The sequence below is a fragment of the Calonectris borealis genome, chromosome 10, assembly GCF_964195595.1.
Source record: "Calonectris borealis chromosome 10, bCalBor7.hap1.2, whole genome shotgun sequence".
NCBI classification, from domain to species: Eukaryota; Metazoa; Chordata; class Aves; order Procellariiformes; family Procellariidae; genus Calonectris; species Calonectris borealis.
In genome coordinates this window covers 15,362,744-15,375,719 of record NC_134321.1, presented here as the reverse complement: position 1 = coordinate 15,375,719, position 12,976 = coordinate 15,362,744, and the positions used below count along the sequence as shown (strand labels likewise).

The 12,976-nt window shown below is 34.7% G+C and overlaps 1 protein-coding gene across 1 annotated transcript in view; it reads right to left on the bottom strand.

Annotated features, from left to right (window-relative positions):
• The window catches only part of ERC2 (ELKS/RAB6-interacting/CAST family member 2), a 526,287-nt gene that overhangs the window by 127,921 nt on the left and 385,390 nt on the right, over positions 1-12,976 (bottom strand). The window contains exon 18 of the mRNA XM_075159071.1: positions 9,410-9,544. Within this exon, the coding sequence (XP_075015172.1) occupies positions 9,410-9,544 (135 nt within the window). The remainder of the gene's footprint in view (positions 1-9,409; positions 9,545-12,976) is intronic.

Below are 12,976 nucleotides of genomic sequence, written 5' to 3'. Positions count from 1 at the left end.
GAAAATTGACTTTTTAATGGTGACCATGATACAAATAGGATTTTATTGCATTCAGTTCAACAAGTCTGAACAATGTGTGATATGACTCACAAGTTCTTTGTTCTGGAGGGAAAATATGTGTAGCAAAGATGAAAAATTAGAGGAAATACTTAAAAACATGAAAGCATTTATATGACTAATTTGCACTGCACTCCTGAGATCTCAAAACACTAATTAATTCAGCACAATACTAGTTATATACCGTGGATATGCCTGGGATTGTTTATACTGAATATACCGACAAGCAAACCTTGCCCTGCCCAAATTCCTAAATTAAATAAATCCATGTGACTCCAATGAGCTTAGTGCAGGCTCAGCACTGTGCTAATGCAATTGCGTGCTTCCTTGCAGCTTGAGGCACCAGCAGAACAAGTTCACGTACATTTAGTGAACAGACAAGAGCAAGCTCACACCTGCCCAAATACAACGTGTAAACATACAGGATAAAGAAACATACAGAATATTAAACAAAATCTGGGTCAGGGAGGGAGCCAATAATTCCAACTTACTGCATTAAACAGCTATATCATATCGCTTCTTTTATATACTAAAATGTCACTGGTACTTTGGGTTTTCCCCTTATTTTTGTTTCTTCTTTCCTGAACAACTGAAAGACAAAGTTTTAACGTTGCAGAAAACTCCCAAACATGATATTTCAGTTTTCCAGATACTAAGCTTCTGCTCAGATTGAACTTTCTACTCACAGTCTAAAGAAATTTGAAGAATTTTACGCTTTTCAAATAACCATGGTTATTTGAATAAGCTAAAATAATCTGTTTTGGTTTATGTTTGTCCTCCTTTTAAGTTGTGTTGTTTGGTTTTGTGGGTTTTTTCAAAGACAAATCCCAGTTTCAATATTCTTCAGGCCTATTCAAGAGTTTGAGGTTGGCAATTTTCCAGTATGGGCACAGAATATAAGGCATTGTGCTAACAGCCAGGGCTGCCAAAATACACAAAGTAGCATGCACTCTTTTCCCCTAAAATTATATATGGATCAATACAGTGATTTGCAGATCAGGATCCAGGCACTAAAATAATAATCATTGTTTGAGTGTCCTGTGGCTCTGATTTCAAAGTCACCCACCTCAAACAAAATCCCATCTGACCTGTTCAGATTTTTTCACGTATTGTCTTTCAGCAACTCCAAGGATATTTAGCAGTTCCAGCTGATGAATAAAGACCTGTTGCCAAGACCAGTCACCACTTTACAAATCAATAAACACTTTTTTGAAGGCACATGGTCTTCTTCAAAAAGTTAGTTTTTAGTGGCATACCCCTGCTTCACAACAGTCAGATTGTTGTCGGGTTTTCTGCATCATTTCATGTGATTTCTTTTCTCAAATGAATGAGTTTACCAGTATATTTTAAAAAAACTTTTTAAAACGACACATATGTAATACTAAGACAGCTAGCAGATAGTTCTTTAAAAGTTGGCTTTCTGAATGGAGAAAGGCAGTAAGGGAAGCTTCATAGATACACACTGCCCCATCACTGTCCTAATAAGGACTTTCCCTTTAGATAAGAGGACAGTTCAGAAACCGTGAACTACCTTTAGGCCGCTTTGCTGAGATTTCAGAGTAATGGAAAACTTGAGGTGAGTTTGTGACAAATTACTTCTAAACACCACGACCTTGTAGAAGGGACATCAAAACTGTTTTAAATAGGAACAAAATCTCTATGTAGCCAGACTGGACTAAAAGATGTAAAAGGACATGCTACATGCTTACACCACCACGTGACATTCCATCCTCAATTACAGCTTCTAAGAATAGGACCAACTTTTTGGAAAGCAGCCAGTTCCTACAGTCTTATGGCATGCCCTATAATCATATTTTTCTAAAAATCAGATTTTTAATGAGAATATCATCTCTCATCATAAAACAAAATTAAAATGTATTTGTAGCCTTAGTGACCATGGAGTAAAGCATTCAAGTTTGATTCAACTACAGCTTGGGAATTCATGAAACTCTTATGAGATGAGAAACACCTTATATTTTATGTCTTTAAAAATCTCCAGTACTATGGGAAGTAAGAAGATTTGATAATTCTTATAATCATCAGGATTGGCAATAAAGTCCTAAAGTATGAAAATGCCTGGGATGCTATACTTTCAGTCTTCCACTGTGTGGATGCAGAATCAAGTTCTTCCATATGCCCTCTCAAATAGAATAACTTCCTACTAAGAATGCTATCAAACTAACTTAAGTATATCCTAGACACATACATGTCATAGATTACCTACACAACTTCTTTTAAGTCCCTTTTTTATGTAGAGATGCTGCTTTTAATTTAAGTAATCAAGTAGAGTTTTTTACTGTCCATAAGCAGCAACTTGAACTTAGGACCTTTCAACCACATAGCAAAGACCTCATGAATTTGAACAAGGAAGTCCTGGGTGATAGCAAAAGAACTCTATTTGTTATGTACATACCATCCTAGAGTCAGAGATCTGTCATATCTGCCAATAAGTTAAGGACTGTTTCAGAGACAGCAAGGAATGTAAAGTGCTCATGGAAATTAATAGTGAGTGAATATGGGTGACTAGACCTTAAACTCAGAACACGATACAAACATGGAGGGGCAGAAAAGCTTTTGAGATTAGAAAACCAAAGGGAATGAGATGTCTCAATTTGACCAGACTTGTGGTTAGTGAGACAGAATTCCCTGTTGGTTAGTAACTTACAGGCCTGTTATGATACTAAGAGTGCAAGAAAAAAAGGACAAAAAGACTGCAGTACAGTAAGGCAGCTGTGGCAGGGAATACGAATGTGCTGATTCCTATGAACTTTCAACGGTAACAGCAATTTGCTTCAAGAGCACACAGTCACTTGTGTGACACAAACAGGCACTTCCTTCAAAACACTTTCAATATGAGGAATAAAACTGAAAGATGATGTGGGCAACTGAGTCCAAGAGAAAAAGTTTTTAAGGAAAAGCAGTAGGTATGTAGAGGTGAGAAATAAGAGAGGCAGGGTGTTGGACAGTAGGCTTTGTGATGAAGTCTACTCTATGGGGCAGGACAGCTTCTAAATCTGGAAGTTCAAATGTATTTAGCCATGGGGTTTTTTTGTTCCAGATAGATCTTGGATGCAATGATCAGATTAGATTACCGTAATGCACTCTACAAGGGGCTACATATTACAACTCCTTAGAAACTGAAGCTAGTACAGAATGCTTATTAAGCTCATTTTCATGCTAGGAGTATTACACCCGCACTCCAGGATATACACTGACTGCCAAAATGTTTCCAGGTGGAATTTAAGAAAGATTGCCAACTCTCAAGCCAAAACTGAAGAGAATAAATTTAAGTTTTTAGTGCAAAGCTGCAAAATTATCTTTTTTCCAAGTTTTTTAAAGACTAGTAAAAATGGTTAATATTGCAATGTTATTGACATGGCAGCACTCAATCCCCAGAAATTTATTTATATCAAATAAAAATCAGCTGCACCAACATAACAAGGGAACACATCATGACTCACTGTAACATGACCATATGTATGGGCAGAGGAGAGTTAGTCTTTTCCTACTGCTTGTGAAGTTTTCTTACATATTCCCCAGAGTTTAGGTCCAGATATACAAGGGCAAACAAAGTTGCCAACCTATACCTCTCCCTAAACAGAAGAGCAAAAAAAGAGGGGACAAAGGCAAGAAGTGGCTGGAAACTTGGCTTTGCTCCCTAGCAGCAGCCAGAAGACTTAAACACATCCATTACATCTGAAAAAAGGTGCCCAACTAGTTCCTTCAAGAGAAGTCAGAGATCTTATCCTTTACTACGTCTAGAACCATGCTGCCACATGCTGCCCGTAGCAGGGTATGATAGCAAGTACCAGTTATAACAAAAACATGATCATTAAAACAAAATGTCAATACCTGAACCGAACAGTACCATGAAAAAAGTATGCATATTTCAAGCAGCATGTGTGTGTATTTTTCTTCCAAGGGTCTGGTGGTACACCATTTTCTTTAAAGGGGGTATAGACTCACATTAGCATATATACAGTGTTTTACACCAGTAAGTGGAAAATGTCTTATTCTTCCTTACAAATATGTACTCAAATGCACATGCAATACTTTTACAGCCATATATAATAACATACATGTATTTCTCCATATAAATGTAGCATATAAATTAGAAAATCCAGTATTATCTATAGAAATGAGAAATGTTTCAAGATTAACACTGTACATTCAACTATCTCTTTCTCTCCAGAATTTGTGAGAAAACTTTCAAAACCCCTCCCTAGCATTCACTAAATTAAATGGCATTTATATTACAATATGCACCACTTTCTTGTCTCCTTATAGAATTAAAAACGCCCTCTGATGATTTGCAAGTTTATTATTTTCTCAGTTTATTCTGTGGTTTCAAACCACTAGCAGTATGTTGGATTATGGTTATCAAAAACCACATATCTAGAATTTATGTGTAATACACCATTGAATGGGAAATACAAGTTGGCACGTGGCAATCAAATTACAAAAGAATGTACAAAAATGTACAAATTGTACAAAAGAATGTTGTACGGAATGGAAATAACACAACACAGAAATAAAAAAAAAATCCATGATTGAAAAATGTAAGCTAAAGCAATGACTGGAGTTCACCCATGATTATCATTGACTGTGCTGTTCTCAAAGATTATTTCAGCAAGGATTTTGCTATGAATCTCCTTTTTGCTTGCTTTACAAGTAAATATTTGCTGAGCTAATCCATTGTTCACAGAGTCTGTGGAAATTTAGGGATGGCAGTACTTCAGGAGAACACCTACTCCAAGCCCAATGCACCAACACAAGGTGAAATAAAGCTATTATCATGTGCCACAGAAATTCATCTAACCTGTTAAAAATCTCAAGAAAGGAGCTTCCATTACATCTATATGAAAGAATGTCCACATTTTCTTTCCACTTACAGATTCATTAGACTTACAGTGAAAAAGTTTCCTTTTTTTAATAACTAACCTAGTTATTCTTGGTATAAATTAAATTTACCACTCCTATTCTTTCTCCAGTGGGCCTTGGAATACAATTGTTCGTCGTCTTCTTTACAACAACGTTTTATGTATTGGAAGACTTATGTCTCCTCTTTAGTACTTTCTAGACTAAACAAACCCATTTTAAACCTTCCTCATAGGTCATGTTCTCTAAAATGCCTATCATTCTTGTTGCTCTCCTTTTGTCCCTTTCTAATTTGTCTATCTTTCTTAAAGCATGGTGATCAAAACTGTATACAGCTTTTCAGATGAGGTCTCACCAGTGCTCGAAAGAACAGAATAATTGCTTCCTGCTTCTTTTCCAGTATTACATCCATCCCAGAATTAGATCCAACTTCATTGCAATGGTATTTCATTGTTGCCGTATATTACGTGCAATCCAGATTCCTTTTTCCATGCTATTGCCTCATCAGTATATGTGACTTCTCCCTTGTAAATGGACTTGTCTTTACTGAATTTCAGATTACTTATTCTAGATTTTCTCTCCAGTTTGTTGAGACTGGAGCAGCTTATTGAGCAGTTTAACTGCTCCTACTATGCCTGCAGATTCTTGCAGCTTGGTTTATTACCAACAATATTCATGTTTTTTTCTATTTCATCACTGAAATAATTTCTAAAGAAATACTCCACAGAAGCAGATAAAGGACATACCTCTTTGGAACCCTACTGTAAATGTCCCTCCTGTCTGACAATGAGTAACGGAAAATTTGTCTGTAGCATGTTGTTTGTATCAGTTGCGCACCCATCTCATGGTGATTTCATAATTAATTAAATTAAAATAGTATTATTTATAGTTACAGCTTTTATTATTGTAATGCATTTTACACTACATGTTAAATACATTAAAAATTAATATATTTATTTGTATATTAAAAATATATGGTGGGACAGTGTTAAAGGTCTTATAAATTCAAAGTATGTCACAGCTACCACTTTCTTCTTTAGCCACAAAGCCAGTTACCCTATCAAAGGAAATTGGATTTGCTTGACATAATTTGCCCTTGACAAATATAGAAGGCTAAATATAGGATGGGTATACTATGTGACAGCCATCTAGACCTGCATTCCATTTTAGAGAGTGGCCCAAAACTGTCACCTAGGAAAGAGTGCAAGAATAAAGTGAGTACATAGTGGTAAACAACCTCATAACTTCAAGAATGTAACATAAAAAGAGTTTATCTGCTCTAGGATAGGAACCGCCAGTTGATGATGAGGAAAAGAGGATAAGAGCGAAGCAAGTATAAAGTGATCTGATACACACTGAGATGGATAGACAGATACCGTCATACAGTCTGATACAGACATCAAGCTACTGAAAATGAACAGTAAAGAGACTACAGGTTTTCTATTGATTCACTGATTAAGAATTTATTCCACAACTTTCCAGGGTCTAAAATAAAGTTTTTCATAAATCCCCATGCATTTTATTTGTAAAGATGAGAACAGTGTTTGCCTTCCTCGAGCTTCCAAGGATCTCCTATATCCTACATGAGAGCTGTTGAATATTATCATAAACAGTTCAGAGAAAAACTGAGAGTACTAGTACTAGTGAAATAGCTAGTATTTTATGTGCTCTGTCTTTAATCATGTACCCATTTCCATCATTCATATAATTTCTTAAGTTTTTTAAGTTCTTGAAGATGTTTTGATACAGACTTTCATTATTCTTCTTACCCGTTCTCTTCTCTGAATAACCTGTTATTGTGCATTGAAAAGCGCCTTCTTCACTAAATGTTAGCTCTCTTACATTGTCTTGTCCCTCAAATTTTCTTTACAGGTTCAGGTTTCTTGAATTAGTTGAAACTAGTGTCTGGGTTTCAGTAACACAGAGGTGGTTGTTACCTGTTTTTTCACATCTCTTGCCTTCATTCTGTTTTTCTCATTCTATTCCTTGCACAAAGCCAAAACATTTTTTATTTCATGGTCATTTTCAGACAATTTTTCCTTCTTTTATAAACTCAGCCAACTTATCTCTGTTAATCAGAAACAGAACTAAAACCAAGACAGCAAGTCCTTAATATCCTTCTCCAGTTTCTGAAAGAAAAAGTTGTTCTTAACATGTTCCAAGAACTCAAAGGATTCTGTGTTCTTTTGTTCAGGTTTGGGCTTTTTTCAGTTGGTATCCAAGAAATTGAGTTTTCTCATACTTACCAGTTCCTGTCTTTAGTACAATTCTATTGGTCATTCTAAAAAAAGCGTCATTTGCCTCTTTGTCTCCTATTGCCGATTAAGTTGTCTATCATACATCCCTGTTATAACTTCACCAATGTTTTTCCCTTTTATTTCTACCCAGACATTATGAACTTATAAACTTATTTAGTATCAAACAATGATTCTTCATATAAAAGCAATGTTTTATTTTTCCCCAGGGTTCTCTACCTGAAAAAGAGTTACTTGCTTCTATAGAATGTTTTTCCTACTCCAGATAAATACATATATGGATAACTTTCCCCCTTGTCCTACTGTGACTGAGTTCCTCCTAAAACTCCTACAGTTTACAACTCTCACTCATTGTAGTAGGCTAAAGAGTCATATAGTGAAAAGAAGTCTATCTTAAAATTTGAAAGTCATCTTCATGCCAGACTCCATCCATAGCTGACAAGCTCTCCACTTACTAAGCATATTCATTTGAAATGGAATAGTGGCACCCAGTATCAGCTGGAAACACACGGCATGCTGGCAGCATGGCTTACATATATATTTTAATTTCAAAATAGAGGTTTGTTTCTTGAAATTTCATCTGCTACAGCTTAGCTTCTTTCATTTGTATTTCTTGTGGTTTAGCATTTCATACACACATACACATACACACATACACGCATGCATGTACACACACACACTATTTTTTACCATAAAAAATTTTTAACAGTATCAGACCCAGACACCGCAGAAAATTGTGAAAACATGTTCACTGGCAGAAGGGTATTTTAAGGATGAGATAAAGTTGTCACTAGAATTTGAAATACTATTTTGGTGTGTATATATATAAATATAATGTATATAATATATAATTACATAATGAATTAAATAATTTATTATTTTCAATACTATAACTTTATAATGATAATTAGCTATAACTAATAACTATGACATTATTACTAATAGCTATAGCAACACTACAGCATTATTTTCAATATTATAACTATAAAATTAAAGCAGATACTTTATTTTTGGTGGATCTGGTCTTTAAGCTTTCCAGAAACAAAAGACACTGCATTTTCTGTTTGGAAACATCTGTTTCAAACACATCAAAACAATAAACTTTTTGGTCAAGGTGTCTGCTTCACCCAGTTGTCTATGAACCAGAAGCACTAAGCTTGCACACTTAGCAAATTTCTGCCTATTGACAGCAACGTTATCTGAAAAACCACATTAAAGTATTCCAAAAGACAAAGTGTTGGAATGCTAATAAACCACAGAACATCATGACCTTCTCATTCCACATATATACAGTGTAAATATTAATTTAAAACTATGTGACAGTAAACTTATTTTAATAATTTTGTATTTTAATTTTCACTTAACTTTCATATCATTAATATTCTAAAATATTATCAATAAAAGCAAATGAATTACATATTTACAAAAATATTTTTGTTTAAAAATTGTATTTATTTGTAAACAAATATTGAAATTTACAAAATCAAACTAGTATTGGGCTTATGGATGTTTTTACACCCTGGGTGGAGGAGAAAAGGTTCACTGCTAGCATGCTCAATTAACATACTCTAGAAGACCATGTTATTAGGACACTTATTTGCCCTTTCTGAAACACAGGACTCTAAGAAGAATAATATTCTAAGAAGAAAAATACTGAATTACTAAGCATTTTTAAACTAAAACATCTCTGGAATTTGGTTAATCTTGCCTAGTTAAAAATGCATCAGTATTGATTTTAAGCTATATATGTATTTTTGAAGGCTTCATCGGAAAGATACTTTCAAAAACAGTTTAGAACCATTGGTTTACAAGTTGCCAAAGGGAACTGCTGCACAGGTTTTCCAGTACTAATGATTAATCCATTTACTTTAAATAAACGAAAAATTATTCCAAAAAGTGCATACTTCTGAAATCACTAGTAATCACTAGTAATCACTAAGTAGGAGATTTTTCACTGGTTTTCTACTGAAAATGTTGACTTATGAAATGCTGAAAATAGCTGCAAAACTTCTAAAGAAAGATAGGGAAGAAAAATATAAGACACCAGACAAAAAGCCAAAATGTTTAAATTGTTTCAGGGATGGAAATAAATACCAGAGCTATTAGTTTCAGTTCAAAGAACACATCACTTGCTTATTATTTCTTTGGAATATTTATTTTATCTTGAAATATCAAAACAGTAAAATTATAAAACTGAAGGTGAAAAAATGATGACTAACCTGATCTGGAGAGGGTCTGTGGTTGGAGTGTTGTGGCCTCCCAGGAGATCGATGATGGTGGTGGTGGTGATGGTGGTGGTAGTGGTGATGGTCATCATCGTAGTTATCTGCCATCAGTTTCATTCTGTTTTGTGTCTGTTTAAGATGTAAAGTGAGACAGTTCTGTTACATGCTGGAATATATTACTCTAAGAGTGTTTTCGGAAGATTCTTAGCCGTTTTTTTTTTTTTTTTTTTTTTTTTTGGTAGCTGTAAGGATCTAACAATAGAAGTCCGGACTGCTGGCTCACAAAGAAAAGGAAACAGAAATAGAAAAAGATAACAAAGTATGTGAACACATCTTCTGTCTCAGTTTTCACAGAGTAGAATTGCACAAAGAGGTCAGAAAACGGTATCAAGGATGTTGTGTTTGAAGGGTGTCAACAAAGACATTCAGCTTTTCTAAATGTACTATTTTAGAAGTTTTCTATTTTTTCCAGTCTATTATTATGTCTTGCCAATTAACTTGTAAAATCTCACTGAAAGGAATACTAAGTGTACTTCAAATATTTACAGTTAGCTACTGAGGCATGTCAACAACAATCATGAATAGTTATGCTAAAAGCTCTATTTTGGCTTAATTATTTTAAGTGTACACCAGGATCACCCTGCTAAGCAGTAAGTTAAAAGAATCTGAAAACTAACTGATACAGACACAGGCACTTAGAGAAATAAGTGATTATGGAACCTGACACACATAACTGACTGAAAGTAAGTCTTAGATATAGACCTTGAAAAAAATAAGATCAACACTTCAGCTACTGCTGTGTGCAGATGATAATATCTATGTCACCATGAGATAACAAGATACATTGCTGCTTTTTATCACTGTTACAATTATTCCATACCATGAAATATATAGACTGGAATAATTCAAACCTTGCTCATAATACCAAAAATATCTTACTACCAGTTGCCCAACACCAGTGGATACAGTACTTATTTTTTCTGTCAGTAGGACTGAAGGCTGTCTCAGACAAAATTGTTAACCTGTAATCAAGTTTTACTTATTTTTGCACTAACAAAACCCAGAAGAAAATGCTGTCAACTCTCAAAGACCTCTTCCAAAATGAGAAGAATCAATTAGAGACATATACAATTAATATCATGCAGATGACTGAAGAAAAAATAGCAGTCTTAACACACTTAATATCATCTTCAAAAATCTCACCTGAACCCTATAGGAGACAGGTTGTTCTTGAAGGAGCATTATCTACTTTGTGCCAATTCTCTATGTGGACATCATTTGAGTTGGTCAAGCACAAACAAGTCTACTTTGCACACACACTTTTGGTGAACAGTTAAGATAAGAGTCTGAAATCAACTGCAAAAAGCAACAGTTTAGTTCTACCCATGCTCCAAGGTAGCAGGATTCATGCTAACTCCAGTGAGGATGCTGGCTAAACACATTACCCCAGGACTTTGCTCAAACTAATGCATTCTAAAGGACTAACTAAACCAGATGAATTTAAACATAACTCGTTCGGGTATGTTCCTATATTAACAGGTCTAACTGGCTTCCAATTCAAAGTGCCCATGGGATAGCTAGTGTCCCCCTAGCTAGTATGTGGTAAATTTACTTCCAGGACTATTGTAAATTGATCTTCCTATGAGAACAATCCTGTATCAAAATCTCTGTTAGGAAAATTTCAGGTAAGTATAAGTAATACTAGAAAATGTAAACTCAGAGATTGCTATTAAATTTCCCAATTTGAATGTTTTTTTGATAAAGTAGAAAAGAGGTTTGGGAAAAAAGCAAACTAAATATTCATATTACACAATATTTGAAGTATAACAAAATCTAATGTGAGGAAAACTATGAACAACAGGGATCACAAGAAATCCTGATGCATCTTTTTAGCAATTAATTTTTTTTTAAATGTCACCATGCTTCTCAAGCATTTCACGTGATGTCCATTAGAAGGTTCATAGAAAACTATTTTACAGGAGGGGACCTGTACTCAGTTCAAGTAAAAAACAAAAAACTAAACCCTTAAGGCATCCACAATAACAAGATAGAGGAATAACGACAGATCAGATGTGCACATGCTTTAGCCACTGTCAGACTATTTCTGAGCATCTCTATAGCACTAAAAGAGCATTTTCTCAGTGTGTTACAGAATAAATGTCCTCCACAGGTCAAGTGGTGGATTCCTTTGAACAGGAATTGCACTTGCACTATATGGTATTATTTCACATTTTTAACACTATTTTCTGCATAGTTGGAACCATTTCATTTTCTCCCTCCCAGATAAGAACATGGAAGCATACAGCTGTATGAATTTCAGCTATGAATTTTTACCAATTTTTCCAAAAGACTAACTCAATCTGAATTATCATAGTTGGTCTGTTTGTCTTTAAATTCAAAGAGGAAGGCCTTTTGAACAAAAGATGGAGAATTAATAGACAAATAATAACCCACTTACTGTAAACATTGTAATATCCTGCCTCTTTGGGGAAGCTCCTAACATTTTATTAGTTTATTTTCTTATCAATGAACAACCTTAAATTTCCTACCTTTCAACTGTATTCCATAAAAGAATGCAAAAGTTAAACAAGATGATATATGCAATCCTAAAAGTGTCCCCTGTAATGAGGTGTTGGGGATTAGACGTGTCATGGGATAAGAACTGTAAATGAATGATGTCATCTTTCTAATTTGGTGCTGAAATATAAATAAACCACTTCTAATGTTTCTTCCTTTTGGATGCCAGATTGCAATAAAATGTGCACAAAGAAATGTTAATGCTGTAGTAGGCTTCCTTTAGTGTGCCTGTTCTGGAAGCAAAACATATAAGAAATGTGAAATGAGAAGTTCTTTTCCACTCAAGTGATCATCAAACCATCCAAACTTTTACGTGACTTGTGATTGTCATTAATTTCTTAAAATGATGCTAAATATTTTGCAAAATATTATTTTTAAAAGCTTTTTTGTTTTATTTGCTAGCTCTTCACAATGATAACTAATATGATTTTGAGGTTCTGTTTGTCTTTGCTTTAGCTACTGTCAGAGTGCTATACTTCCACACCGAACTGTATTTTCCAGGACTTCAGTAGTACAAAACATGGTATAATTTCAAACTTTTAAAAGCAGGACTTTTGAGGAGGATGAACAGGAAGATTTCTGGGGGAGGAACAAAAGTAAAGCCATCCAGAGGAACAATACAATCCTTTTCAGGTCCTTCTAAACAAAAACCTGTAACATTACTTCTGTTTGCTTCCCTTGCTAACTCTTAGTAGGCTTTGAAATGCCAGGTATATTTTTATTTGAGGAAGAAATTAATTAATCACATTGGAATTCATTCAGGACCTCAGGGCTTCACACCCCTACACTTAGATACAAGCACATACACAAACACACAGAAAGGCATATACATTTTAAGACATTGGTTTATCAGACAGACAGTAAATCCTCATGGTCTGGGTCCCATATCAACACATTAGGACACTGCTTCAGGACTGACTGTGAGGGAAAAATACCACCTACTGACTTGGCAATGCCATCATTTCGTGCAACATCTTCAGCATA